General features: G+C 50.1%; 1 protein-coding gene across 1 annotated transcript in view; it reads left to right on the plus strand.

Annotated features, from left to right (window-relative positions):
* Positions 1-27,678, plus strand: part of LOC115636209 (maestro heat-like repeat-containing protein family member 2B) — a 54,861-nt gene that overhangs the window by 22,888 nt on the left and 4,295 nt on the right. The window contains exons 11-29 of the mRNA XM_030536017.1: positions 1,373-1,442; positions 1,555-1,668; positions 2,760-2,833; positions 3,097-3,219; positions 4,509-4,592; positions 5,257-5,401; positions 5,871-5,911; positions 7,594-7,735; positions 9,052-9,104; positions 11,599-11,706; positions 12,059-12,178; positions 12,414-12,536; positions 13,667-13,819; positions 14,536-14,562; positions 14,889-15,011; positions 15,400-15,458; positions 16,632-16,767; positions 16,935-17,030; positions 27,181-27,363. Of these exons, the coding sequence (XP_030391877.1) occupies positions 1,373-1,442; positions 1,555-1,668; positions 2,760-2,833; positions 3,097-3,219; positions 4,509-4,592; positions 5,257-5,401; positions 5,871-5,911; positions 7,594-7,735; positions 9,052-9,104; positions 11,599-11,706; positions 12,059-12,178; positions 12,414-12,536; positions 13,667-13,819; positions 14,536-14,562; positions 14,889-15,011; positions 15,400-15,458; positions 16,632-16,767; positions 16,935-17,030; positions 27,181-27,363 (1,974 nt within the window). The remainder of the gene's footprint in view (positions 1-1,372; positions 1,443-1,554; positions 1,669-2,759; positions 2,834-3,096; positions 3,220-4,508; positions 4,593-5,256; positions 5,402-5,870; positions 5,912-7,593; positions 7,736-9,051; positions 9,105-11,598; positions 11,707-12,058; positions 12,179-12,413; positions 12,537-13,666; positions 13,820-14,535; positions 14,563-14,888; positions 15,012-15,399; positions 15,459-16,631; positions 16,768-16,934; positions 17,031-27,180; positions 27,364-27,678) is intronic.

The following is a 27,678-nucleotide window of genomic DNA, read 5'->3' on the forward strand; positions in this document are numbered from 1 at the left end:
ACGAGGTTCTCTTGGGCAGCAGAAAGACTTCCACCAGAGTGACTTACACAGCTAAGTGGAAGCGTTTCTGCTGCTGGTGTTCAGAGAAAGCTTTTCACCCTATGGAGACTTCCGTCACCACTCTCTTGGACTATATCTGGTCCCTTAAGGCCCAGGGTCTGGCATTGTCATCCCTCCGAGTCCACCTAGCTGCCATCTCCGCGTTTCATCCCGGAGTAGACGGATGTTCCGTCTTCTCTCACCCTATGGTGGTGAGATTCCTGAAGGGGCTGGAGCGGCTTTATCCGCAAATTTGCCCTCCGGCCCCTTCATGGGACCTCAACCTGGTCCTAACTCGACTCATGGGCCCTCCATTCGAGCCGTCAGCTTCCTGCTCCCTGCTCTACCTCTCGTGGAAGACCGCCTTCCTGGTGGCCATTACCTCAGCTAGACAAGTGTCAGAGCTGAGGGCCCTCTTGGTGGACCCACCGTATACCGTCTTCCACAGAGACAAGGTACAGCTGAGGCTCACCCTGCCTTTCTTCCCAAGGTGGTCTCAGCTTTCCATGTCAACCAAGAGATTTTCCTCCCAGTCTTCTTCCCCAAGCCCCATTCGTCCCGCAGGGAGCAGCAGCTACATTCGCTAGATGTACGACGGGCTCTAGCATTTTATGTGGATAGAACCAAACCCTTCCGCAAGTCCCCTCAGTTATTTGTGGCAGTTGCGGACCGGGTCAAGGGGCTACCGATTTCCTCCCAGAGGTTATCTTCATGGGTTACGTCCTGTATCAGGACCTGCTACGACCTGGCCCAAGTTCCGACGGGCCATGTGACTGCTCACTCCACCAGAGCGCAGGCGTCATTGCTGGCTTTCCTCTCCTGCGTGCCAATACAAGAGATTTGTAGGGCGGCGACCTGGTCATCGATCCATACATTCGCTTCCCATTACGCCCTGGTACAGCAGTCCAGAGATGATGCGGCCTTTGGCTTTGCAGTACTCCAGGCCGCGACCTCTCACTCCGAACCCACCGCCTAGGTAAGGCTTGGGAATCACCTACCTGGAATGGATATGAGCAATCACTCGAAGAAGAAAAGACGGTTACTCACCTTTGTAACTGTTGTTCTTCGAGATGTGTTGCTCATATCCATTCCAAACCCGCCCTCCTTCCCCACTGTCGGAGTAGCCGGCAAGAAGGAACTGAGGAGCAGGCGGGCCGGCAGGGGTATATATCAAGTGCCATAGTGGCGCCACTCTAGGGGGCGACCTGCCGGCCCACTGGAGTTGCTAGGGTAAAAAAGTTTCCAGCAGACGTGCACGCGCAGCACGTACACCTACCTGGAATGGATATGAGCAACACATCTCGAAGAACAACAGTTACAAAGGTGAGTAACCGTCTTTTCTCAAGCTAAGCCGCTCAGCCTGGAACATCACACAGAGCTGGTCTACTGTATAGTTCAGCTAGGTAAGGGGAAGAGATTCTGAGTTACACAGTGGTTTCCTTGTAACTTCCTTTGTAAGGTATGGTAAGAATAAGAGTTCTGTCGTCAGTGAGGACGTGATTTCTTGCCTTGCAGCCCGTTCTTCTCCGGAGGATCTGATAGCCTTTCTGCGCTCGCAGCTGAAGGTTGAGAATGAGGCTGTTCGTGTGGCATCTCTGAATCTGCTCAGAGCTATTGTTGGTGCTGACTGTAAGTAACACAGGAGCAACTGTGCCAGCTGCCCTCTTGGCCGACATGCTGAGCGTTGAGTTGGGGACATCCAGGGCAGGGCCGGCTTTAGGAAGTGCGGGGCCTGATTTGTGGGGCTTGTACTCACCGGGCGGTGCCCTGAGACTTCGGCTGCACTTCAGCAGTGGGTCCTTCACTTGCTCTGAGTCTTCGGTGGAACTTCAGCAGCGGGTCCTTCACGTGCTGCCGAAGACCCAGAGCGAGTTTAGGACCCACCGCCAAAGTGCCAGCGAACACCCAAAGCGAGTGCAGGACCCGCCGCTGAAGTGCCATTGAAGACCCAGAGCACTGCCGGGTGAGTAACAATTTAAAAGGCCACTGGGAGCGGGGTCCTGTTATGTGCGGTGCTCTCTCAGACACGGGGCCCGATTTGGGAGAATCGGGGAATCGGCCTAAAGCCAGCCCTGATCCAGAGCTAAAAGCATGAGCTACTATAGATTGAGCTGAAGAACCAAGGCTTTGTAGGCACGGCAGGGCTGTAACAGACTCATCGCCTCTGCAAATGGGGCACAGAATCTCCATAACACACAGTCAACAGTGGTCTGGGTATCCACTAAGGGGCTAAATGCTGCCCTAAGTTACCCCCCTATGGCCACACAGAGATCAACAGGTTCAACTAAGTGCTGAATGTAGCCCAAGATATTTTTCAACTTGAGATACAGAAGTTGACTTGAGGCTAAAGCACGGTAACAATAATCAAAAATAAAATAATACCCCTGACTCGATAATCGTCAGTATTAGACACTACTGACTAGATTCTGAGTTCTGTTATACTGTGTAAACACAGATTGACCTCAGTCTATCTAATTCTTTTTGTATTATTTCCATCATGGCAGTATGATGGCACTATTTATAGAAATGGAATTACTTTAGCTTTTTTGCTAGTGTAACTGAGACCAGAGTCTGGTCCTATGTTTTCCCCACTGATTCTGTGTATGAGAGAAGCTTGGTACTATTCTTAAATGGGACCTTTCGAAATCCAGGATTAATTCCAATGTGGAAAGTGAGTGTATGGAACAAAGAAGTACTGTACACCTCTCCTTATCTTTCAGTGCCCGAGACAAGACTGAAAAAGTTTCTGATTGTGAAGGCGGTGAAATCCACTCTGGGTGATCAGAATGCTATGGTAAGATTGTGTGTGGAGCAGTGAAATATTTCAAATTTTTTCAATGATATGGGATGAATGGACATCTGGGTGGAGCTTTCATTCAGATCCAGAGGAGAGACTGCAGACTAGAGAAGGCATGTCATTCTCCTGCCGGTGTTAAATGGATCCATGTTTATAAGCCAAGGAGATCAAATCAAAAGCATAAGGACTCTCATATCCTATCTCCGATTTCAGGCAGAAGGGATAACAATAACTCATGTGTGTCATCTCTACCCTTGCAGGTGAGGACGGCAGTTCTTCATTTCATTCGGAGGCTGCTCAGCTCAGAAAGTGTGGAGAATTGTGCAGCATGGGAGATGGTAGCACATGTTTTCAGGGAGTTCAGTGTATCCACCAGCAAACTGGTAAGGAGAGTTCTTAGCACTTAGGACTCGGTCCTACCATTCTTGCATGCTGGCTGCTCCCCTTGCCTTCAGTGGGAGTTTTGACTCAAGGACAACTGGACTGAATGATTAGAGCCAGAATCTGATCAGTCATATTGGTGTAAAGTCAAGGTAACTCCACTGACTTTAGTGGCATTACTCTGGATTCATACTAATGTAACAGAGATCAGACTCTCACACTGGGTATTTACATCTAACAGAGTCATCTAGGTTACTCAACCCTCTGGTGAGTCTTTGAAAATTCTGAAAACACCATTTTTCAGTGAAATATTCTAGTCCAAGGAAGCACATCTCTTTGTTTGAAATAGACTCTCCAGAGAACATAATGATGCCCAATTCTGTGGCTGTTGAAGCAAACGTAAACTATCAGCAAAACACCGAGGTTATGCAGGTTGCATCACAGACTGTCAGGAGACTGGAAAAGCTTGCTGCATATTTCCCTCACTACATGCTCTCATCTACATATACTAGTTTAAAAATATCTTCAATCCGTATTTCTATCCATGGACACAGCCAGGGGCTCCAGACACTTTGTGCTCCATGGTTGGAGCCATGATCTGTATTAACATAAACAGTTCAACTTTACAGTCAGTTGTTGAAGATCTTAGCTCTGCTTGGCCCCTTTTCTACAAAGTTGGAGCTTGTGGCAATACTCTCCAAGGGCCTTTTTCTCTCTCTCACACACACATGCACCCATCTTAAGGAAGGCTGCTTTTTCTCATTGGGCCAGTTTTGCTCTCCTTTAAACTAAAATCAGTAGAGTCAATCAATATTTAGTCTGGTGTAAGTAAGAGGAGAATTAGGCCCGTTGATAGAATCACACTCACTACACACGAAATGACCAAGCTGGTTGGGGCATCAGAACAAACAGAGTGGATCCCCCTGGTTCTGCATATTGATTCCCACTGGGCAGAGTCTGAATGTTTTTCCTGAGAGATAAAAAGATGAAACAGTTTTCCAAATTTAAAGAAAATTAACCCTGTTGGGGAAACTCTTTTGTGTTCAGTGAATCATTCCCTTCACTTGAGGGTTTTCCTAAGCCTGGGATCTGACCCACCAGTTAGGAGTTTCTATTATTCCCTTCCCTTCAGATGGCTGTGCACTTCCAGTGCAATATAAAAGCAGGCATAGGTCAATGTTCAAGATGGCTTTGTAAGAGAAGGACACTGATTCTCTAGCCAGTGTCTTGCTACTAGCTAATTAAGTTCTATAGAGCTATCTCACAGCAGGGTACAACACTTCTCACCCAGGCTATTCAGGAAGAAAACACTATCCAAACCCTGTGCATTGACATCCTGCAATGTCTTGACACCTCAGTCAGTGGAATGACCGAAGTAAGTGACCTGTTGCTACTGCTTCTTGAAATAGGGACGGTCTTCCTTACATTCTTTGTACTTCCCCACAAGGAAGCTTTTTGCACACTCAGCATAATGGAGGAACAGTATGTCAAATTCATGTCAGGGATGGTGTGACCCCTTCATCATGGAGTAAGTGGTTCACATTAGAGAAAAGATAGAAAGCAATTTAACTGGAAGAAATCATGTTGCAGAGATCTTCTCTTCATTCTTTCCACTGTCTGAGTGCAACTCCCCCTTAGATCCTCCATGAATACTTCTGATCTTTAGATTTGGTGATCCTGGATTTGAACAGATCTTAGGGCTGGGACTGTGCCTTATCTAGGTCTGTAAAGTTCTGGGTGAGTTAATGGTGCTATCTAAGTAGCTCCATAATGCTGTAATGCAGGGAAGGAGGATTCATCTTTGGGTGAGAGCCAAATTGCTCACCAAAGAAGGCAGTGTATTTAAAAGACAGAGTGAGGGGGCACCAGACAGGTAGAGTGAGATGATGGGAGGAGAGAGAGATGAGGTGATAGGTAAGGGAAGGGTCAGTGATGAATAAAAGGAATTTTTATTGAGAGGGAGGGATTCAGACAGCAGGATACTGGAGGTGGGGGAATGGAAATAGCTGTGTACTGAACAGTCTCGCTCTTCTCTGCAGGTGCTATGGCCAAGGCTTCTAGAATATGTGGTGCCAGCTCAGTACACTGGCACTTTGAAGCCTCTCTGCAGATGCCTTAGGGAACTGGTTGAGAAAAAGCAGCAGGAAGGAGAAGAAGCTGCTTGTCTCGCCTACGGTGGACCAGGTTTATAACAGAAACTCTTTCATTTATTCTCTCCAAGCACACTGTGAAATGAACAGGTTCAGTCTGCTCCAGTTCTCTCATCGGCAATGAGAAGGCTAAAATGAATGAGGGATGGTCTTGTGATTGCAACATGGCCATGGGGGAAGCTAGGAAATGTGGGTTCTGTTCCCAGCTTGCCACCAAAATTCTGATGTGACCTTGGGGAAATCACTTGATCTTTCTCTCTCAGCTTCCCTGCTTGTGACATGAAGGAGTAATTAATGCCAACCTGATAGAGGTGCTGTGAGGCGGAATTCATTCATGTCTGTAAAGCATTTTGAGAAGCTCAGACTGAAAGCACTATGGAAATGCAAGTTATGATCAGCTGCATTCAACATTGTTGGGCACGTTGGGAATGGCTAGGTGAATAACATCAGCAGGACTCTCTGAAAGCCTGGCAAAATTAATGATATTCTCTTTCTTTCCCTAGTGAAACTCCCTACACCCCAGGGGCTGCTGGCACGACTCCTGGTGAGTAGACCATGAGAATAGGTTTTCTGCGGAATATGAAGTGGGACAGTTAACTATATAAAAATGGGTTTTCTAGCTAGATGCTTGTAGACAGGCTGAGGAATGTGTGTGATTGGATCTCTCTGTCTCTGCCCTCTCCTGAGACACACTGTTCTGGATCCTCGCACTAGCTAGAATGCTTTCTTCTTCAGGAAGGCGCTGCAGTAGAATCAACAACTCTATTGTACAGTCTCCACAATGAGAGAGTCTGATGGCTTGTCTACATCACAAAGTTGCAGCGCTGGTGAGGGGGTTACAGCGCTGCAACTTAGGAGGTGTACACATCTGCAGGGCATCACCAGCGCTGCAACTCCCTGTTTGCAGCGCTGGCCGTACTCCCGTTTTGTCTCGGGTGTAGAGGATCCAGTGCTGGTGATCCAGCGCTGGTAATCAAGTGTAGACACTTACCAGCGCTTTTCTTGACCTCCGTGGAATAAGCAGGTATCCCAGCATACCTGAGGAAGCCTCTGGTAATCAAGCAGGTCTCCTTCCCCGGTTTGCTCTCGCGTTCCCCGAACCCCCGAGCAAGCAGGTCTCCTTCCCTGCAGTTTGCAGGGGGGTTCAGGGAACGCGAGAGCAAACCGCGGCGAAGCTGGTCTCCTTCCCCGGTTTGCTCTCGCGTTCCCCGAATCCCCGAGCAAGCAGGTCTCCTTCCCTGCGGTTTGCAGGGGGTTTCGGGGAACGTGAGAGCAAACCGCGGCGAAGCTGGTCTCCTTCCCCGGTTTGCTCTCGCATTTCCCGAATCCCCAAGCAAGCAGGTCTCCTTCCCTGCGGTTTGCTCTCGCGTTCCCCGAACCCCCGTGCAAGCAGGTCTCCTTCCCTGTGGTTTGCTCTCGCGTTCCCCGAATCCCCGAGCAAGCAGGTCTCCTTCCCTGCAGTTTGCAGGGGGGTTCGGAGAACGCGAGAGCAAACCGCGGCGAAGCTGGTCTCCTTCCCCGGTTTGCTCTCACGTTCCCCGAACCCCCGTGCAAGCAGGTCTCCTTCCCTGCGGTTTGCTGGGGGGTTCGGGGAACGCGAGAGCAAACCGCGGCGAAGCTGGTCTCCTTCCCCGGTTTGCTCTCGCATTCCCCGAACCCCCATGCAAGCAGGTCTCCTTCCCTGCGGTTTGCTCTCGCGTTCCCCGAATCTCCGAGCAAGCCGGTCTCCTTCCCTGCGGTTTGCAGGGGGGTTCGGGGAACGCGAGAGCAAACGGCGGCGAAGCTGGTCTCCTTCCCCGGTTTGCTCTCGCATTCCCCGAACCCCCGTGCAAGCAGGTCTCCTTCCCTGCGGTTTGCTCTCGCGGTCCCCGAATCTCCGAGCAAGCAGGTCTCCTTCCCTGCGGTTTGCAGGGGGTTTCGGGGAACGCGAGAGCAAACCGCGGCAAAGCTGGTCTCCTTCCCCGGTTTGCTCTCGCGTTCCCCGAACCCCCCTTGAAGCCGCCCAACAGCACTGTAGTGTGGCCACATCTAACACCACTTGCAGCGCTGGTTGCTGTAAGTGTGGCCACTCTACAGCGCTGGCCCTATACAGCTGTACTAATACAGCTGTAACAACCAGCGCTGCAAAATTGTAGATGTAGACATACCCAGAGCTATTCTCTCCTTCAGGAACAAACTGGTATTGTGCTGACAAAACTTAGCCTGTTCTTTCTCTCTCATTGGCAGGTAGTAGCCTCATCTCCTTATGCAGGAGAAGGACACGGATGTGCTGCCTTGCAGTTACTACAGGCCCTGCACCAAAATATCCATGCAGCAGTGGGTGAGATGTGGGTAGTAAAGATCCCATCTCTGGTGCAGTACATTGAAGGTAAAGCGCTAGTTAGGAGAAGTGCGGTCCATGGAGAATAGAAGGGAAGCCAGAAAATGCAGCTTTGTGTGGACATGTGTTGTGCCATTCCTGTTGCAGTATGTGGGAACAGTGGGGAATTGAAATTGGGCTTCTAGGCCTTCACTTTTCCTTCATCTGGATAACTATGAACCACTGGGGTAAATCCAGAGTTGATCCACTGAGGCCAATTCAATCCAGGCAGAATCAGGCCAGGAAGGTTTCAGCTGAATGGAAATTTTACAGCAGTTCCCCCCACACCTATGCTAGGTTAATGTTTGGGAAGGTAAATTAAGCGTGAAGCTGGAGGTTAGTGAAATATTTTGGGGTTCCATAGATAGTCTGAGTTTGCAAACTGAATTTTTCTGAAAATTAACCTCCATGTTTACTTTCAAGGGTGATTCAATTAAAAAAACCAGAGTTTTTCTTTCTGTAAGGAAACCTGAGCCATAAAAGTTAGGTTGGCCAAGTGGATGCCCTATGTAGAATCTAGGTATTGGGGGCCTAATAATGTCTTTCATCAATTTTACAGTGGTATGAATCTATTGACCTCCTCAGTCAGTGTAGGCTGTGTCTACACTATGGGGTTATGCCAGCAGAGCGCCAGTGATGTAGCTCTGCCAGTATAGTCTCTGTGGAGTATGACAGACCCTACGTGGAGCATAACCCGATGTGTTTCTGATGACTGTCAAGCCCCACAATAGTCAAGTGGGTTTGATATTCAAAAAAAGATTTAAAAAATGAGCTGCCTCTTCCCTAGTGGTTGTTGCTGTACAGAGTCCCCAGTACCACCTTGTGCCGACATTAAAGAAGGGTAGGTTAGAGCTGGACATTCAGAAACAGGGCTAGATTCTCAGCTGATGTAAATCAGTATAATTCCATTGACTTCAGTGAAGCTACACCGATTTACATCAAGTTAGGATCAAGTCCAGAATCTCTTCTTATACAGGGAAAGTTTGTTTTCATATTAAGCCCAGTCTTCTGATGTGCTGAAGAGTTTTGTGAGATGCTAAGTACTCTCAGCTCCCATTAAAGTCAACAGGAATTGGGAGTGCTCAGTATCTCACTCCTGGTGGGTTGACTGGCCCTGAATAACAATGCCAGCAGGGTACATAACATGATACTTCCTGTTGGTCCAGCAAAGAGTGTTGGCGTATGTCCCATTTAGCCTTGAAAGCCCAGGTATGTTACAGCTTGGCAGAGCAGGGCTTTTCGAAGGACTAACTCCAAAGGAGATTCCTGGGACAACTCTTCTTGCTAACCTAGGTGACATTATTGTTTTGCCTCCTGCTTCATAGGAAACACAGAGAATTCCCTGGATTGTGCGCGGTGGGAGCACATGCTGCTTCAGGTACAAGACGCCTTTTCGCTGTATTGTCACAGCCCTCCCTCCCCCCTCCAAATGTATCAGCGGGGGAACATATTAATGATAAACTGTTCATTATAAGCAGAGCTGGTCAAACCATTTCATTTTGTTCAGTGAAAACTGGCCTTTTTCATTTTCATGGGACACTTTCAATTTTTTTTTTTTTACACAAAATAAAACAACCACAACCCAAATGGAAAATGTTCAGTTTTTTGAAATGGAAGTTGATGTTTTGGGGTTTTTTTTCATTTGCTTTCCTGTTTGTCTCCTTCCCCCTGCCCCTCCACCCCCGGCTTTTTCAGTCACAAAGTGGAAGAGGGGAGGAAAGGCCTGGGGACGAGGGACAAAAGAGAAGGAAAGGGGGAAAACAAAGAACTGAATAATTGGTCATTTTTGATTTTGAAAAGCAAAATATTTTTGTTTCTTTCACTTTTCATTTGTGTTGAAAAATCAAGAAAACAAAAAAATTCCACTTGTTTTGTGAAATGAAGTTACCATTGTTCAACCATCTTTAGTTATAACTAACTCCTGTGTTACCCCTGGGAACAACACAAAACTTAACCAGAAAACCAACATGCTCGTGGTGCTAATGCACCACTGGGGGACATCCTAAAGGATTCTTTTTTTCTCTTTGCCACTCAAAAGAAAATTTGCTATGAGAAACCCAAAAAGGAAAAGAGACAAGACAGGGTTTGGTGACTGTATCTCATGGAGAAGCCTTTCTGGTCAGAAAGAGCAATTTACAGCCTCATATAAATCCAGACAAGGAACATTTTTATGGCGAGTGCTGAAAATGAAAGGAAGGGACCTAGTGACAAATACACCCCAGAAGGTTTGGAGTTCCATTTGGGGTTGGATTACACTCTAGAATTTCCCATTCCAGATCCCAGCCTTATTTGAAATTCTTTGGGCTAAAAAATCAAATCAGATTAGGTTTTCTTATGAGGTTTCTGATATTTCCTGGCTGCTGTTCAAAATTCAGGCCTGAAACAGCAAAGCGCTGAGAGTTACTAACCTCTGGCTGACTTCAGTGGGAGTTGAGGGTGTGACCCCAGGTCCTTTGGGTGCCCACTGACTTAGGCCACAGGATTCCCAGGATCTGATCTCTATATAATCAAAGGGTGTCATGTAAAGCCTTTGCTGGATACCTGTGCCACACGGCTCATCATAATCATTGCACGTGACTGGATGGAGAATATATAAGATGTTATGGTTGTGTACTGAAATTGATGCTTTTAAGGTGCGTGAGTTGAGGCTGGTCACCAGAAAGTGATAAACAAGTTTCTTTCAGGCAGGAGATGCTTATCTGCCTGAATGGCTGTATGTAGACAGAATAATTATTCACAGTGGATGCTAATCAATAGAGGAAAATTCTAATCAAGTGATTGCGAAGTCTCCAGAGGAGATTTGATACAAGAAAAACAAACAAACAATAGGGGGTACGCTGTTTACAAGTGAAGACAATGGATGCTTGGAACTCTTTCTGGAGGTCCAGAGGTATCCGGCACCAGGTATCCTTCACCTATTGGACGAACTGCCAGCTGGCTTGTCTTATGAATGGAGGATCACCTTTGGTCTGGGTGTTTCATGCTGGGAGAGAGATTTGGGGGAGCTATCCTTTGTGAGACAGGGGAATGTTTGGTTATCTAAGTATAAGCTCTAGAAGTTGTTATGATTTTATTTTGACATAACCATTTGTTTGCATTAATTTTACTTGCTCCTTCTCAACTCTCTGATCTTTGTGAATTGAACTCTGCCTGTTTTCACTATAAATGTATCTAAGTGTGTGAAATGGAGCGGTGACTCTGAGGTGAAACTGGTAAGGTGGTCTGTAGCAAGCCTATGAATTCTGTGAGTATCCAGTGGAACAGGCGCTGGACATTGTGGGGCTGCAGAGAGGGCTCAGCGGTTGGACTGTAGCGATTGCTTATCTGTGGAAGGACAGTGGAATCTGGATGGGGTGAGAAGGGCGTGTTTGTGTTTCCTGTGACTGGCAGAGCACAGAGAAGGCTTCCTCATGCTAAGGGCAGGTGGTAGTGAGGTACCGCACAACCCTGGGGACCCTCGGGAGGTGGCGTAAAGGGTCCAGAGCACTTCAGAGAAGGTGCCTGGTCCTTTGTAGTCCAGGTCCCTTTGTTCAAAGTTTATTAGACCCATCCTCCATCCACTATAAAATCACTCCTCAATGGTCAGATTTCTTGGCTCTGTCTCATTCTCCAATTCACTGTCCATCTGGGTTTGGGGACTGAGAGGAATCATCAGGCAAAGGTTAAAGAACAACAGCAGAGGAAGTCTGGGTTGTCGATGTTTATAGTTCTCAGTGGGGAAATAACGTTCCCATGACACCTGAATATTGGAAAGTTTACAAGAGAAAACAAGGAAGAAAAGAAAAACACCAAACAAATAAACAAACAAACCCCACAGCAACCCCCAAATTTTTGCAATTAACCCTGTGCTTTAACTCTTGTTTTACACTCAGTTCCTAGGAACATCTCTGGAGATGATAGACGACAGTGCCTGGAGCAGGCAGATAAGCCTTGAGTTGAGCCAGCAGATGGCCAGCTATACCAGCCCCTCCCCTGAGAAGGTTTGTTCTCTGTTAAGGCTTAGTTTCTAGTTAATTTCCCTTGAAATTCTGATTGGGGGGCTACATAAGGCTTCTCTCAAGGCCTCATTACTTTATATTTTATTCTGCATAACAAATTTGTTTTTACTTGTTTCCTGCTCTCTTGCCCCCCTGCCCTTCCAATATTTGCTTGGACAGGCTGCTTGTCTGTGCTGCATTGTTGGTTCTCTGGCTGGGCTAGCTGATGGGATGTTTCTGCAGTATGGGTGCTTGGACTTGGCTATCTTGTTCTTTCCTGAGTGTTGCTGAGCTGGGTCTGTACTGACAGGCACGTTGTGTTACTGATATCTCGGTGCTGGTCTCTTTCTTTCAGAGTTTCCTGTATAAGGCGCTAGGAACGTCCTTAGCAGTTTGTCAGGACCTGGTCCATGTTAAATCACAGCTTCATCAATTTCTGAGAACAACAGATTATATGGAAGTCCCTGAGAGAGAGGTGAGGACTCTGTCCCTCTCCCCACTTTACCAAGTAATCCCTGAATGCTCCCTGTGGGGCTCAGCTCTGAGTTGGCCTGGGACAGATGCCATTTCGCTTCATAGCCTCTCTATTGCTATTTCACTCAGCCCCCGCTCCCCATGTGTCTCACGCCTGACTGGCGCTTTATGCCGCTTCAGGTGAAAGGAATGGACTCGTGGGTTAGATCCTAACCAGTATTTTTCTTGGGTGACAGGGAGTCATTTCCATCCTCGCATTCTCTGCTGAGAGCCATCTGGACCTCACCCTGAACGCACTTCAGGAGTTTGGGGCTGCAATGAACAAGGTTAAGATTCCTGAGTTCATCAGCCGCCTGAAGGTAAAGGAGCCAGGGGGTTCTCTCCAACTTCCTCTCCCTCTAAAGCAGGGGCAGCAGCCCTGGGGTAGCGTCTCCTCTGGTCAGCTAGCATTGTCCCCCAGTGTATGCGTTCTATGTGATGCCTGCAGTTAAACAGAGAAGAGCACAATCTGGAGCTGGGATTCTCTCAAATGATTTTTATCATCTGACGTCCCATGGCTTGAGCGCCCCTCCCATGCACAATGTGAGGGAACTACCTCAGTGGCTTGCATGGAAAAGCATTTAAGGTATTTTTAGCGTTTTTTAAATCCCAGTTAGCAGCTGGAAATGAGGAGGTGTTGCAAGCAACATGTGGCCAAGCAACCTGCTTTAGGTAGACCATCAGTGGTCTATGGATGACAGTTATGGAACATCTGATTCAGAGCAGTGGTTCTCAACCTGTCCAGATTAGTGTACCGCTTTCAGGAGTCTGATTTGTCTTGTGTATCCTAAATTTCACCTCACTTAAAAATTACTTGCTTACAAAATCAGGCATAAAATTATTAAAAAGTATCATAGCACATTATTACTGAAAATTGCTTATTTTCTCACTTTTACCACATAATTATAAAAATAAATCAACTGAAATATAAATATTGTACTTGCATTCTTCGTAGTCTGCTGTAAAACTAGGCAAATATCTAGATGACTTGATAAACCCCTTGGAAGACCTCTGCAGACCCTTAGGGATACACAAGTAGCCCTGGTTGAAAACCACTGATCTAGAGGCTAGAGCAGGAGACTAGGCCTCTGGGCTTCCACTGCTGGCTCTGCCATTTACTCACTGTGCAGCCTTAGGCAAGACATTTAGCACCTGATCTTGTACCCACCGGTGTCAATGACTAAGCTCCCGTATACTTCACTCCTGTAGGTTCAGCATTTTAGGCTCTCTGTGTCAGAGTTACCTAGTGGGAATGATGGAGATACTAATCTCTCCACACCTCACAGTTATTATTATATTGCTTAAATACTTTTTGCAAGTGGTTTGAGATCTTTGGCTGAAAAGAGCTTTGCAAGTGCAAGCTGCTATTGCTGCTGTGAGGAATTCCTTGGTCAGCAGCAGATCAGAATTCCAAAGCAAAAGGAATCAGAAGAACTTTCTGATTGTCTAGGACTACCACCATGGGAAGAGAGGCAAGACTCGCAGCACCCTGATGCTGACATACAGCAGCGTGGCTGTCCATGCTCCAAAAGACCAGCTTCTTTCCCGAGTAGAGGCAGACATCACAGGGAACATCCTTCTCCATTACAGAGCCAGTTGTCAGGTAAGAGCTTTTGCGTGATAAGTGTCACAGAACTCAAATTTAAAACTGTAATGGATGGAGCGTGAGCTGTCACATGTTGTATCATTTTTGTTGCTCTTCTTTGTATTTTCTCTAATTTTCTATATTCTTCTGAAATTCTGTAGACCCCAGCTACACAGTAATTCAGATGCAGTGACACTCAGGCTATTCAGAATAACACTCTAACTCCCCTAATATGGATGTGTATCTAGCTCTATCTTTTACTACCCAAGAGAGACTAGTGCTAGCCTGTATTTAGTTGATTTGCTGTCACGCTGTTTCTTGGACTCACTACTTCCCGTACCTCTTATCTGTCTTCTTGTTTGTCTGTGTGCTCCATTATTTCTGTTCGCCAGGTGTCTGAGTGCTGGTCCTGACTCTCATCTCAGTGCAACCTCTCCACGTCACTTTGCCATTCAGTTCTGCCTTGTCTAACTGAGACTCTCACTTAGGCATTGCCAAAAACAGTTGAACCAAACTGAGATCTTCCAGTACTTCACAAATGCAAATGTTACGGAGGATGGCCCCTGATACTGACCTCTGCAGAACACCCCCTCTGCCTACATTTCCTGCCTTTTGGAAGATTTAACAATAGTGATTTCTCTCTGCTCCATATTCACCAGCCAGGACGTTTTGAGGTTGTGTGTTATGTGGGACTATCTCCATTGCTAATAGCTGTTTTGCATTTCGTTTTTCAGGTGCTGGGCATCACTGTTGCGAACAAGGTACATTCTAAATAATCTGCCCTCAGCTTTTGCATTTTCTATACACAAGTTGCTTGTTTAAATTGCACAGAGCTTGGTTTCCTTGCTGCATCAAGCAGGAGTCCTGGCTGCTCTGGTGTAAGTGGACCTGGATTTATTTATCTGAACCTGGGTTTTTGCTTCTTCTGAGGTGGGTGCAGAGCCAGGGGCCTCTACCTTCTGGGGTCTGCAGGCACCTCTCTCCTTCCCTGAGGCTAGATTTAATTCCTGATCTTTATCTTCTGGACTGTGGTTCTTCTCTCAGGTTCTCATCCACATCCTCTTGTTTCTCCTTCTGGATTATGTAGGACATGTACCTAAAATTAACCCTCATCCACAATGTCATGGAGATTAGCTGTGCCATCTTGGAGACCAGAGACTCCCAGGAGTTTGAATTCTCTTACAAACTGGAGCTCCTTGGCTACATGCTGGTGAGTGATTAGGCGTTTGTTGTCATGTAATAAGACTGGTTTTCCAGGGGGATGTTATTTTATCCATTGGCTGTGATTGTACTACTGCAGTCTCATGCGCTACCTGCATGGCACCCAGAATGCTGGGTCCACTCTGAGCTTGGCAGGGATGCTGACATCTTGTGGGCTGTAACTGGAAGGAACGGCTTGTGTCTGGTGAGTTCTCTTTCTGTCCTCTGTATAGCCTGCAGATGGCCCTACGGTTCATTTCTGAGGCAGAGAGCCTGCTGAGCACAGTGTCTGTTTATTCCAGGTCTGGCAGATGGCCCTGTTTCAGGGGGTGAGAGGAAGGCCTCTCTGCCTTTCAAATCCATTTCCCATTTTTGATGTCCCTATTCATGCATTTCAGGACTTCATTAAAAAAAAAAAGAACCACTGGATTCCCTGGCATCTCCAGTTCGCTACAAGGCAATTCTTGCCATTGAACAGCTGAGGTAGGCTATTTTCTGCCATATTTCCTGGCACTGTGATGCCTTCTTATTTGTTAATTCATGAGTGTCAGGTTGGGAGCAGTCTAATGCCTGCAGGGTTTGGCTCACCAGGGCCGCCCGGGGGGAGCAAGTGGGGCATTTTGCCCCAGGCCCCGGGCCCTGCAAGGGCCCCCACGAGAGTTTTTCAGGGCCCCTGGAGCAGAGTCATTCACTCCAGGGGCCCTGGAAAACTCTCACAGGGCCCGGGCCCCCAGAGCTTCTGCCGCTTCAGGTCTTCGGCGGCAATTCAGCGGCGGGGGATCCTTCCGCCCCGGGACCCACCGCTGAAGTGCTGGGTCTTCGGTGGCAATTCCCCGTCGCCAAAGACCCCAGGCCCCCTGAATCCTCTGGGTGGCCCTGAGGCTCACATGCTGCTCACCAGCAGGACTTCAGTTCTTAAGGATTTGAATGTGTCCATTTGGAGGTTTGTGCTTGAAAGACACAAGACTGGAGGTTGTGGGGCATGCAGTAAAATGGAACAGAGTTCAGATGGGGAGGGAGTTGTCTGCAGGACCGGCGCTAGGGTTTTGAGCGCCCTAGGCGGACGGCAATTTTGCCACCCCACGCGCTGGTCCGCGGCTCAGATGGAGCTGCCGCAGTTGTGCCTGCGGGCGGTCCACCCAAGCCGCACGAGCAGCTGACCGTCCGCAGGCACCACTGCAGCAGCTCCATCCAAGCCGTGGACCATGCCTCGGCAGCGCCCTGACCCAGGGGGCCCCTGGGCTGCTGGCTCCTGCCGGCAGCTCAGACTCCCTCTCTGTCCTAGCAGCAGCGGCTGCTCAACCATTTAAAAAAATTGGGGGGTGCTTTTTGGCGCCCCCAAATCTCGGCGCCCTAGGCAACCGCCTAGTCCGCCTAAATGGTTGCACCGGCCCTGGGTGTCTGGCTAGCTGGCAGGGGGAAGGAAGCTTGTGGGTTTCTCTAAAAAGGGGACTTGAAGTTTTAGCTTGACTTCTAGATGAGCCAGTACTTAATAGAAGTGCAAAGTGAAGTGTTGTTTGCACTTGGGGTTCTAGATTGGGACGCTCACTAGTCATTGGACCCAATTCTTTTACTTGGAGGTGGTACTGAGTCTAATGCATGACTTTTCTCTCTATCTTTCTTCTGACAGCAAACTCAAACCATCTCTGACCTTGGAGGAAAACCGTGAGCTCCTTGATCAGTGCTTCAAAAGTTTATTTCCCCTTCCTCCTTTAGAGATGATGAAAAAGGAAAGCGAGACAGCAAAGGATGCTCTGCTTATACAAGTACGTGACAACAATTCTCCTCTGGCACCATCCACTGTATTTCTGGCCAGCCGGCACTGGGTGATGGCAGTGACACATGGCCTCCCTGGCAAGGCATGGTTAGCTTTCCCCGGCCCACACACACAAATGATCTGTGCTGAGCCTCACTCCTTCTCTTCTGGTTTCAGTCACTCTATGTGAGGTCCTTGGAAGCCCTTGGCAAGCTAATGGAGACTTTGCTGGAGGAAGAACCAACTGCAGACTGGTTCCAGGAAATGTTTGAAGTGAGTAGACCATTGAACCGTGGTGGAGATTGTTTCTTGTGTTACAGCAGGGAAGAGTTGGTGATTTAGGGGGTCAAGCTTCAGTTGTGGAGGAATTTTCCACAATGGAGTGAATTTTAGGGAGAAAGCACCAAATTCTTCCTGGGCTAAGCGGGCATGTGCCCCACTGAAATCCATGGAAGCTTTGGCATTTCATGCCAGGGCTGGATTGGGACCAAGTTCTTACAGTGTCGTTGACACTACTTGGAGCGGCAAGAAAATCACCCCTGCAGTAGCCAAATCCAAGAGAACCAGTTGAAACGGATCACTTCTTCTAAGAGGAATTCATGAATGTTGAATTAGGCCCCATGTATGGAAACTCATTCAGAGGAGACTTCCTGTTCCTCAGACATGGACAGAATATCGTGAAGAGCTGAGGGGTGGGGAGTTTGATGCACCTTCAGTATAAAAATGAAGTTCTAAAAGGAGCTGGGCTGGGGGGACTTCTCTGCTCTTCTTCAAATTAATAAAAAGAAATGCTCCTCTCTGTCATTCTGCCACTCAACATGGGAGAAGTTGCCCAGGAAACAGACCACAGCAGCAGACATCAAACAGCATGTGATGTGCTAGACAGCTCCCATCAGACAGTCTACAGCAGACATCACATAGACGGGCCCAGATTCATCTCTCATGTAACTCCTTTGGCTTCAGTCACCAGAGGGGAATCTGGCCCCTGGGACTTGTATATATTAGGAGCTTTTCCATTAGATATGTAATTCTTTTGCTACATGGAGGTGAGATGCTTTGGAGAGGGATTTTAGTGACTATTAAACCTGTTTAAGAGGAACTTTGGGAGGGATTTTCTGGTACTAACTCTGTCCGTTCCCCTGCTCTACCAACAGCTCCTAGCGACATGGTTCAGTTCAGGGAAGGAGTGGGAGAGAGAAAGGGCCTTTCAGGCCAGCACCCAGCTGCTGACTGCCTATCAAGAGACAGTTCATAGCACAGTGAGTATAGCCGTACTCTTCCTTGAGCTGACTTCTCTGCTTCTATCAGATCTGACACTCAACGCAAATGCATGAAAAACTCTTCCAGGGCAGCAGCTTGGATTTCAAGGTGACTAAGGCCATGACTACACTTACAGTTCTGCAGCGCTGGTAGTTACAGCTGTGTTCGTACAGCTGTGTAGGGCCAGCGCTGCAGTGTGTCCACACTGAGAGCTACCAGCGCTGCAGTGTGGCCACATTTGCAGCATTTGCAGCACTGTTGGGAGTGGTGCATTATGGGCAGCTATCCCAGCATTCAAGTGGCTGCAACGTGCTTTTCAAAAGAGGGGGATGGGGTGGAATGTGACAGGGAGCGTGGGGGAGACAGAGAGAGTGGATTTTTGGAGCTGACACTGTTCTCAGCTCCCTGCCTTGCAAGTTGTAAGGGCTGGAAGATACACAGTGCCTACCTTCAATCATTTTAAAAGTTTTGACCTTTCCCCCACCTGTCTCTTATTCACTAAATGCTAATTATGCACTCCTAAATAGCCATCAGACCACATAAACAGTTGCTCAACATTACCCCTCCCCCTCTCTCCTCAAGCAAACAGCTATGAACATTCCAAAGCAATTCTCCTGCCTTGGCTGGCTCGCTCGCTGGAGCACAGAGCAGCTGTGTTTTATTTTTTAGCAAGTAGCTACGGGGAGATCGGAGTTCAGCCATTCTTCTGGTTTGTTGTGGACAGGAATTCTGGGATACCTCCTTATACCCTGGAGGCCAATAAAAGCGCTGGTGGTGTCCAGACTTGCTGACCAGCGCTGCATGACCAGCGCTGGAATCGCTACACCCGAGGCAGACCAGGTGGACAGCCAGCGCTGCAACCAGGGAGTTGCAGCGCTGGCTGTGCTTTGCAAGCATGGCCACATCCTGAGTTGCAGCGCTGTAACCCCCTCACCAGCGCTGCAACTCTCCAGTGTAGCCAAGCCCTAAGATCCCTCTCCTTCCATAAGAGAGAGTTCTTCGAGTGATTGCTCACATCCATTCCAGTTAGGTGTGCGCGCCGCGCGTGCATGTTCGTCGGAAACTTTTTACCCTAGCAACTCCAGCGGGCCGGCAGGTCGCCCCCTGGAGTGGCGCCGCCATGGCGCCCAATATATATCCCTGCCGGCCCGCCCGCTCCTCAGTTCCTTCTTACCGCCGTGTCGGTCGTTGGAACTGTGGAGCGCGGCATAGCTGTCCTCCACGTCCCTAGCTCTCCTCGTTATCTATCGTTTATCTCTAGTACTATTGTAGTTGTTAATTAGATTGTTAAGTAGTAGTTAAGTTAAGTAGTTTGTAAATAGTTCTTCGCCAGGGGCTTAGCCCTTCCCGGCACCGGGCTCATGCCTGGCTTGCCGGGCTTCAAGCAGTGTGCGGCCTGCAAGAAGCCCATGCCTACCAGCGATCCCCACGAAGCGTGCCTGAAGTGCCTGGGGGAATCGCACAGATCCGACAAGTGCCGCATCTGCAAGGCTTTTAAGCCAAGGACAAAGAAGGAGAGGGATCAAAGACTCCGAACTCTCCTTATGGAGGCGGCACTTGACCCGACGGCTTCGCAGGCCGTGATCTCTGCGCCGGCACCGGATTGCACCGGCACAGAGAAGACTCCCTGGCACCAACCTTCTCCGGCACCGGAGACAGAGCCAATGCCGTCGAAGTCTGCTACTCCGGCCAGGCAGACCCGGCTAGAGCGCCTGGCCTCAACATCAGCCGCGGCGCCGCCGGCACCGTCGACTCCGGGCCCGGCGGGTCCATCGAGTCCGGTGCCGCCGAGCTCCCCCATGAGATCTGGGGTTGAGATAGTGGTCCCATCCACACCGGAGACCTTCGCCTCGGCTCGGGACCTCATAGCCCTGACTGAGCCCACTCGGCTGCCACCCCTGGTACCTCCGGTGCGGGTCGTGTCCAGAGGCAAGCCCATGATGTCGGCACCGTCTCGGGACTCTCGTTCACGATCCAGGTCCCGACGTCATGGTCACTCCAGATCCCGCCGCCGCTCGCAGTCCCGGCACCGCTCCCCTCAGCGGTACCAGTCGCACTCGCGGCACCGGTCGACATCAAGACGATCGCGGTCAGGCTCCAGCCGCCGATACCGGCACCGCGATTCCAGGAGCAGGTCCCGACGTTACTCGCCGCACCGGTCGACCTCCCGGCACCGAGCTGGTGGCAGGTCCCGGTCCCGGTCGACCTCCCGGCACCGAGCTGGTGGCAGGTCCCGATCCCGGCACCGAAGCGGCGCCCGGTACCGGTCCGGATCCCGGCACCGTGACAGAACCCGGTCCCGATCCTGGCACCGATATGACTCCCGGCACCGGTCCCCGGCACCGAGACGATCTTCCGTGCCGACCCGTGCAGACCCTTACCATCCAGGGTCAGCCCCACCATGGCCCTCTAGACAGCCGTCCGTATCCTCACAAACGGACAGCGGGTATGCGCTGGGCACCGACCGGCAGGCGGCGCTGTTCAGTGATCCGCCGCAGCAGGACCAAGGCCCACAACAATGGGGATTCTGGACACCCTGGGCATACCATCAGGCCCAGGGCCCCCAACAGCTCCCTGCTAGGCCGGCGACTGCGGAGCGTAGGGCTCCTGAAGCCTCGTTGTCTCGCCCCCCTCCCTCCCCGGATGGGGAGGAAGGGTCCAAGCAACAAGACTCCGCTTTGGCTCCTGAGGCAGAGGCGAGGGCTGAAGGAGACCCACAGTTAGACACTCTCTTGCCTGGGGTCTCCTCATCCTCCTCCCCGGATGAAGCGGTGGCTGGTACCTCCTCCAACAGCACCCCCCCGCTGGATCTCAGGGCGCACCAAGACCTCCTCAGGCGATTAGCTCAAAATCTGAGTCTGCAAGCCGAGGAGGTCTCGGAGATAGAGGATCCTATTGTCACCATCCTCTCATCTGATGCTCCCACCAGGGTCGCCCTGCCCTTCATACGAACCATCCAGGCCAACGCCAACACCATCTGGCAGTCTCCGGCCTCCATCCCTCCTACTGCGAAGGGCGTCGAGAGGAAGTACATGGCCCCTTCTAAGGGCTACGAATATCTCCATGTGCACTCGACTCCGTGTTCCCTGGTGGTTCAATCAGTGAACGATAAGGAGCGTCATGGCCAGGAGGCTCCAGCCCCCAAAGCCAGAGAAGCCAGGCGGATGGACCTCCTCGGCCGTAAGGTGTACTCGGCTGGGGCGCTGCAGCTCAGGGTCTCCAACCAGCAAGCCCTGCTGAGCAGATACGCCTTCAATTCCTGGGTGGCAGCAGACAAATTCAAGGAGCTGCTGCCACAAGATGCTCGCCAAGAGTTTGCGGCCATCTTGGATGAAGGCAAGAAGGTCGCACACACGTCCTTGCAAGCCTCTTTGGACGCTGCAGACTCAGCTGCCCGTACCCTCGCGTCGGGAGTAACGATGCGTCGCATCTCCTGGCTGCAGGTTTCCGGCCTTCCGCCGGAGCTCCAGCATACTATACAGGACCTTCCTTTCGAAGGCCAGGGCTTGTTCTCTGAAAAGACAGACCCCAGACTCAAGAGTCTGAAAGATAACCGAGTCATTATGCGGTCCCTCGGGATGCACACTCCCGTGACGCAGCGTAGACCCTTCCGGCCACAGCAACAACAACAGCGCAGGCCGTATTCCCAGTTCCGCCAGCGGCAGGACCTTAACAGGCGCCGCGGCAGGAATGGAAGGCGCAGGCATTCGGGGAACCATGGGGGGCAGAATCAAGGCTCCTCTAAGCCCCCGCCTGGACCTAAGCCTTCATTTTGAAGGTGCGCCCGAGGGCGCAGTAACAGTTTCCCTAATGGATCCTTCCCCCCCGTTTTCCAACCGCCTTTCGTTTTTCTTCCCGGCGTGGTCCCAAATAACATCGGACCGCTGGGTCTTAAGCACGGTGCAGACGGGATACCGCCTGCAGTTTGTTTCATTTCCTCCTTCCCGCCCCCCTTCCTCGTCCCTCTTCAGGGACCCCTCTCACGAGCAATTCCTTCGGCAGGAGGTGCAGACGCTCCTCAGCAAAGGAGCTATAGAGGCAGTTCCGGAAAACGAGAAAGGCAAGGGGTTTTATTCCCGCTACTTTCTGATCCCCAAGGCCAAGGGAGGCCTCAGGCCTATCCTCGACCTGCGAGAGCTCAACAAATACCTGGTGAAGTTGAAGTTCCGCATGGAATCCCTGGGGACCATTATCCCATCCCTGGATCCGGGAGACTGGTACGCCGCCCTCGACATGCAGGACGCGTATTTTCACATTGCCATTTGGCCACGCCACAGACGTTTCCTTCGCTTCGTTGTGGGGCCTCTTCATTATCAATTTGCAGTCCTCCCATTTGGCCTGTCCACGGCCCCGAGGGTGTTTACAAAATGCATGGCAGTTGTTGTGGCGCATCTTCGGCGCAATCGTGTCCACGTGTTTCCTTATCTGGACGATTGGTTGATTCGGGGCACGTCGGAACAAGTCTACAGCCATGTCCGCGTGATCACCGGCATGTTCGCAAGTCTGGGCCTCTTGGTAAACGCAGACAAGTCCACCCTGATTCCCACACAGAGGGTGGAATTCATCGGGGCCGTCCTGGACGCCACTGTGGGCAGGGCCTTGCTGCCACTGCAGCGGTTCCAGACCTTGTCGGCGATCGTTCAACGGTTGCGGACAGCCCCATTGACGTCAGTGCGGACATGTCTAACCCTGTTAGGCCACATGGCGGCTTGCACCTTTGTGACCGATTACGCTCGGCTCCGCATGAGGCCCCTCCAGTTGTGGCTCATCAATCATTACAGGCCGACAAGGCAGCCGCTAGACATGTTAATCACAATCCCCGAGAGGGTATTAGATTCTCTCGGCTGGTGGCTAGACCAGTCCGTGTTATGTGCGGGTCTCCCTTTCCACCCCCCTCAGCCCTCGGTGTCCCTAACAACGGATGCCTCAGATCTAGGCTGGGGGGCCCACCTAGGGACCCTGAGGACGCAGGGCTTGTGGTCCCAGGAGGAGGTGGGGCTACACATCAACATGCGGGAGTTGAGAGCGGTCCGCCTTGCTTGTCAAACATTCTGTCATCAGCTTCAGGGTCGCTGTGTCGCCGTGTTCACCGACAACACGACGACCATGTACTATATCAACAAGCATGGCGGCACCAGATCCTCCTCCCTGTGCCACGAGGCAATACGACTCTGGGACTTTTGTGTAGCCCACTCCATTCACCTCAGGGCTTCCTTCCTCCCCGGAGTACGGAACACGCTGGCGGATCGATTGAGCAGATCCTTCCTGTCACACGAGTGGTCCCTTCGCCCGGACGTCACCCTCTCCATCTTCCGGAGGTGGGGTTATCCCCGGGTGGACCTCTTCGCGTCCAAGGGGAACAGGAAGTGCCAAGCGTTCTGCTCCTTTCAGGGCAGGGAGCCCGGGTCGATAGCGGATGCCTTCCTCATCCAGTGGTCGACCCACCTGTACTATGCGTTTCCCCCGTTCCCTCTGGTCCACAAGGTCCTGCTGAAGGTGCGCAGGGACAGGGCTCACGTGATCATGGTGGCCCCGGCATGGCCCAGGCAGCACTGGTACACCATGCTGCTGGACCTGTCCGTAGCCGACCCAGTTCCCCTGCCCCTTCATCCGGACCTGATTACCCAGGAGCACGGGACCCTCTGTCAACCAGACCTGCAGTCGCTGCACCTAGCGGCGTGGCTCCTGCGTGGCTGACTGGCTCTGAGCTGCGCTGCTCCACGCCGGTGAGGGAGGTGCTCTTGAGCAGCAGGAAACCGTCCACAAGAGCGACATATTCGGCCAAATGGAAGCGCTTCTCCTGTTGGTGTGTGGAGAGAAATCTCCGCCCTATGGAAGTTTCGGTAACCGACATCTTAGACTACATTTGGTCCCTCAAAGGGCAAGGTCTGGCCATATCGTCATTGCGAGTCCACCTAGCAGCTATCTCCACCTTTCACCCGGGTGCGGATGGTCGCTCCGTTTTTTCTCACCCAACGGTGTCTAGATTCCTTAAGGGGCTGGAACGTTTATTCCCTAACGTCCGTCCCCCTGCTCCAACCTGGGATCTTAACCTGGTGTTGTCCTGGCTCATGGGGCCCCCCCTTTGAGCCGTTAGCTACTTGCTCCCTGCTTTACCTCTCTTGGAAGACTGCCTTTCTAGTAGCTATCACCTCAGCTAGACGGGTGTCGGAACTCTAGGCTCTTGTGGTAGACCCCCCATATACGGTCTTCCACAAGGACAAGGTGCAGCTGAGACCACACCCTGCCTTTCTCCCCAAGGTGGTCTCAGCCTTCCACGTCAACCAAGAGATATTCCTCCCGGTTTTTTTCCCGAAACCTCACTCCTCAGGCAGGGAGCAGCAGCTCCACTCGCTTGATGTCCGTAGGGCTCTCGCGCTCTACGTGGAGAGGACCAAGCCCTTCCGCAAATCCCCCCAGCTTTTCGTGGCAGTAGCGGACCGCATGAAAGGGCTTCCTATCTCCTCCCAGAGATTATCCTCTTGGGTAACGTCCTGCATCAGGACCTGTTATGACTTGGCCCATATCCCTACGGGCCGTGTGACTGCGCATTCTACCAGGGCGCAGGCGTCGTCGCTGGCTTTCCTCGCCCGTGTGCCCATCCAGGAAATCTGTCTGGTCATCGGTCCACACCTTTGCTTCCCACTACGCCCTGGTCCAGCAGTCAAGAGAGGATGCGGCCTACGGAACTGCAGTGCTCCATGCCGCGACTTCTCACTCCGACCCCACCGCCTAGGTATGGCTTGGGATTCACCTAACTGGAATGGATGTGAGCAATCACTCGAAGAAGAAAAGACGGTTACTCACCTTTGTAACTGTTGTTCTTCGAGATGTGTTGCTCACATCCATTCCACACCCGCCCTCCTTCCCCACTGTCGGAGTCACCGGCAAGAAGGAACTGAGGAGCGGGCGGGCCGGCAGGGATATATATTGTGCGCCATGGCGGCGCCACTCCAGGGGGCGACCTGCCGGCCCGCTGGAGTTGCTAGGGTAAAAAGTTTCCGACGAACGTGCACGCACGGCGCGCACACCTAACTGGAATGGATGTGAGCAACACATCTCGAAGAACAACAGTTACAAAGGTGAGTAACCGTCTTGTTTACACAACAATGCTGTGACCACACTGCAGGCAGACTGCAAGAATCAGAGGGCAGACAATCCCCCAAACTGATGGCTTATTCTGTAATTAGATTCACCAAGTCAACACCCAAAGAGCTTCCACCCTAGTTAAAAAGATGCCAAACGCGTTTCCCTTTTGGCATTCCAGACCTTGGCTCCCATCTAAACATCCATGTCTTGGAAGAGAAGGGAGGGATAGCTCAGTGGTTTGAGCATTGCCCTGGTAAACCCCAGGTTGTGAGCTCAATCGTTGAGTGGGCCTCTTAGGGAACTGGGGTAAAAATCTGTGGGGTTGGTTCTGCTTTGAGCATGGGGTTGGACTAGATACCTCCTGAGGTCCTTTCCAACCCTGAGGTTCTTATGCTCCCAGGATGCTAAAGCTGAATTTCTATGTAATCAGCTAAGAACATAAAACATAAGAGTGGCTATCCTGGAACCCCCAGAAGAATGGTGCATCTAGCCCAGTATCCTGTCTTCTGACAGTGGTGGGTGCCAGATGCTTCAGAGGGAATGAACAGAACGAGGCAATTGCCAAGTGAACCATCCCCTGTTGGACAGTCCCAGCCCCAGCTTCTGGCAGTCAAAGGTTTAGAGACACCCAGATCATGGGGTTGCATCCTTGACCATGTTAGCTAATAGCCAGTGATGGACCTGTCCTCCGTGAACTCATCTAATCCTTTTTGGAACCCAGTTATACTTTTGGCCTTCACAACATCTCCCTGACAATGAGTTCCACAGATTGACTGCATTGTGTGAAGAAATGTTTCCTTTGTTTGTTTTAAACCTGCTTCCTATTAATTTCATTGGGTGACCCCTTCTTCTTGAGTTATGTGAAGGGCTAAATAACACTTCCGTATTGACTTTCTCTACACCAGTCATGATTTTATAGATCTCTATCATATTCCCTCTTAGTCTTCTCTTTCCAAGCTGAAAAGTGCCTGTCTTTTTAATCTCTCCTTGTGCGAGAAATTGTCCCATACGCCTAATAATTTTTGTTGCTCTTCTCTGTACTTCTTCCAATTCTAACATATCTTTTTTGAGATTAGGTGAGCAAAACTGCACACAGTATTCAAGGTGTGGGGGTACTGTAGATTTATATAGTGGCATAATGATATTTACTGTCTTATTGTCGATCCCCTTCCTAATGGTTCCTAACATGTTGTTAGCGTTTTTGACTGCATGTGGAGCAGATGCTTTCAGAGAACTGTGCACAATGACTCTGAGGTCTCTTTCTTGAGTGATAACAGCTAATTTGTACCCCATCCGTTTGCATGTACAATTGGGATTATATTTTCCAATGTGCGCTACCCAGTTCAGTACAGGAATCAGAGGCACAATGTTACCAGATGTGCCCATCACTTTGGGTAGGCTTATTTATTAGGGTTACTCTTCTGTGGGGAGAGGGGCGGAGGCTCCCAATGGGCCATGAGTTTTTGTCCAGGTCGCGGAGCGGTTCTGTAATTCTATTTACGAAGAGAAGGTTAAGGAGTGACTTGAGGACAGTCTATAACTACTCACATGGGGAACACATTTTGGTAATGGGTTCTTCCCATTAGCAAACAAAGGTATAACAAGATTCAATGAGGAAAAACGAAGCTAGACTCATTCAGACTGGGAATAAGGCATCCATTTTTAATGGTAATTTTAATTAACCATTGGAACAATTTACCAAAGGTTGTGGTGGATTCTCGGTCACTAGCAATTTTAAAATCAAGATTGGATATTTTTCTATAAGATACACTCTAGTTAAAACAGAGACTATTTTGGGGAAATTCTATGTTATGCAGGAGGTCACACCAGATAATCACAATGGTCCCTTTTGGCCTTGGAATCTAAGTAACTAGAAATCTAATAATAGGATTACACAGGTGTATTATGGCACCGAGTTTGGCTCATTGTAGCTAGCACCTGGTCTGAAATATAGCTATAGGTCTCTGGGGTGAGAGGGGGTTGATGAAATTCTCACTGCTTCATAACTGCTAAAGAAAACTTCTTAGAATTGTGATCAGTGATAATTGTTCTTTAATGTCACCTGTCTGTCCAGGTGAAAAAGCACAAGAAGTTTCTTCTAGACATACTGATCGGGGCCTTACATGACATTTTCAGTTCTGAAGTCATTGGCGAGAGCATGAAAGCACTGGCCAAAGTCCTGAAGCAACTGAAAGAGAAGGACATCGGTTCTTCCTTCAGAGACCTCACCCAACAGATCCGGACCTACTTTGACGATGTATCTGAACAGAACTGTCCAACCCCAGTTCAACTGATCTTGATTAGACTCCATTTACGATGTGTGATGGGAACTCCCTGGGCATTGCTCATGTCATAGTGCAGAGATTTTAGGCCCTCGGGAAGAGAGGTGTTTTATGGAGAAAGAGAACATTAGGAGGATGGGGATGGCATCCCTGCTCCCACAGTCTCACCCTTCTGTTCTTCTTTATTGCCACTGAGAACCTCAAAGAAAGTCTGAATACTAGATTAGGTAGCTAGATAACCATGAAAAGAGGGTTACAGAGTTTTGGGCCTGCTCTACACCATTTTTATA

This window comes from Gopherus evgoodei, chromosome 16 (assembly GCF_007399415.2).
Source record: "Gopherus evgoodei ecotype Sinaloan lineage chromosome 16, rGopEvg1_v1.p, whole genome shotgun sequence".
Classification (NCBI taxonomy): domain Eukaryota; kingdom Metazoa; phylum Chordata; order Testudines; family Testudinidae; genus Gopherus; species Gopherus evgoodei.